This window comes from Myripristis murdjan, chromosome 22 (genome assembly GCF_902150065.1).
Source record: "Myripristis murdjan chromosome 22, fMyrMur1.1, whole genome shotgun sequence".
In the NCBI taxonomy this organism is placed as follows: domain Eukaryota; kingdom Metazoa; phylum Chordata; class Actinopteri; order Holocentriformes; family Holocentridae; genus Myripristis; species Myripristis murdjan.
In genome coordinates, this window is record NC_044001.1 from 1057009 (window position 1) to 1058511 (window position 1503).

At 48.2% G+C, this 1503-nt stretch overlaps 1 protein-coding gene across 1 annotated transcript in view; it reads right to left on the minus strand.

Annotated features, from left to right (window-relative positions):
* LOC115354425 (MAM domain-containing glycosylphosphatidylinositol anchor protein 2-like) overlaps positions 1 to 1503 on the minus strand; it is a 106860-nt gene continuing 105357 nt past the window's right edge. Inside the window, exon 15 of the mRNA XM_030044820.1 lies at positions 1 to 157. Coding sequence (XP_029900680.1) covers positions 1 to 157 — 157 coding nt within the window. The remainder of the gene's footprint in view (positions 158 to 1503) is intronic.

The window sequence follows — 1503 nt, forward strand, 5'->3', positions numbered from 1 at the left end:
TCAGGATGATGACTTTTTCTGTTTGGACGTCATGAGAACAAACATGGAGCCGGACGCGTCCCGCCGGCTGCGTCCCGCCGGCTGCGTCCCGCCGCCAGCGTCCCGCCGCCAGCGTCCCGCCGGCTGATCCGGGACGTCCCCTCGCTCTGACATGGACCTGCAGCCGGAGCAGACTCAGCGGGTTGCGTTCAAAAACAAACTGGAAAAACCGCGATTCACAAACTGGCAAAAAACGACCAGAACATGAACAAAGAATCAGACAAACATTTCAGATTATAAAGCAGTGACGGCTGAAGCCCTGCTGGTGGCGCTAGCGGGGCAGAGAGGAGTCACCAAAACGACAGATCACATCCTCCAGGCAACAAGCCCCGCCTCCTCCCGCCAGGCCCCGCCTCCTCAGGCGAAAAAGAGTAATTTGTTTTTCCAGGTTTAAATTAAATCTCCAAATGTTCATGACAAACTGCCTGATGCTGTGATCAGGACGTGCTGCAGGGCGGAGCCGTGGCCACAGGGGGCGCTGTGCTGCACGCCGGCCTCATCAACCAGGACATCAATAACCTGATCTCAGGTCAGCTTTGCAGATCTGAGAGGAGAGGAAGCCTCTGCAGGTGCCCTTCACACACACACACACACACACACACACACACATACATGACCACACACACACACACACACACACACACACACATACACACACACACACACACACACACAGACACTTACACACATACACAGACACGTATACACATACACACCTATTCAGAGTGTGTGTGGTGAAACATGCATGTAGTCAGGTACACTGTGTACCCAAAGCCCACCCCCACCCACCCACACACACACACACACACACACACACACACGACCAACACAGATCTGCAATGCAGCAGAGAGAGACAGGTGGGGGCGAGCAGTATGGCGGCTGCAGCGGGGTGTGTGTGTGTGTGTGTGTGTGTGTGTGTGTGTGTGTTGGTCTTTATTTGGTGCAATATGAACTGTCAGTATTCATATGTGTAATAATATTAATGATAATAATTATTACTTATATATGACTGATAATCAGCATAACTCCTGTGACTGTGTGTGTGTGTGTGTGTGTGTGTGTGTGTGTGTGGCAGCAGGGCAGGTGAGCAGGTGAGGTGAGACAGGCAGGTGTGACGTCTTCGCTGTGTGCGCTCACCATCACTCACTCTGTTGTTTGTTTGTTTGTTGTTGACTTTCAATTTTTTTTAAACAGTAAGAAGTTATTTTATTTTTCAACATTAAAAAAAAGACCATCAAGATTAAAAATGACTTTCTTACTGTACAAAAGGAAAAATGATCAAAAAGACAAAAGAACATGAACATTATCTCTGACTATCAATATTTCATATTTATAAGTTTTTTCATGAAAAAGCATCTCTTAGTGTCTTACATGTAGCTCTAAGTCCCGCCCTCATTAAAATATGCACATGCATGAATATGCAAATCATCGCCCCGCCCACCGGCACAGTAAGCAGAGCTCTC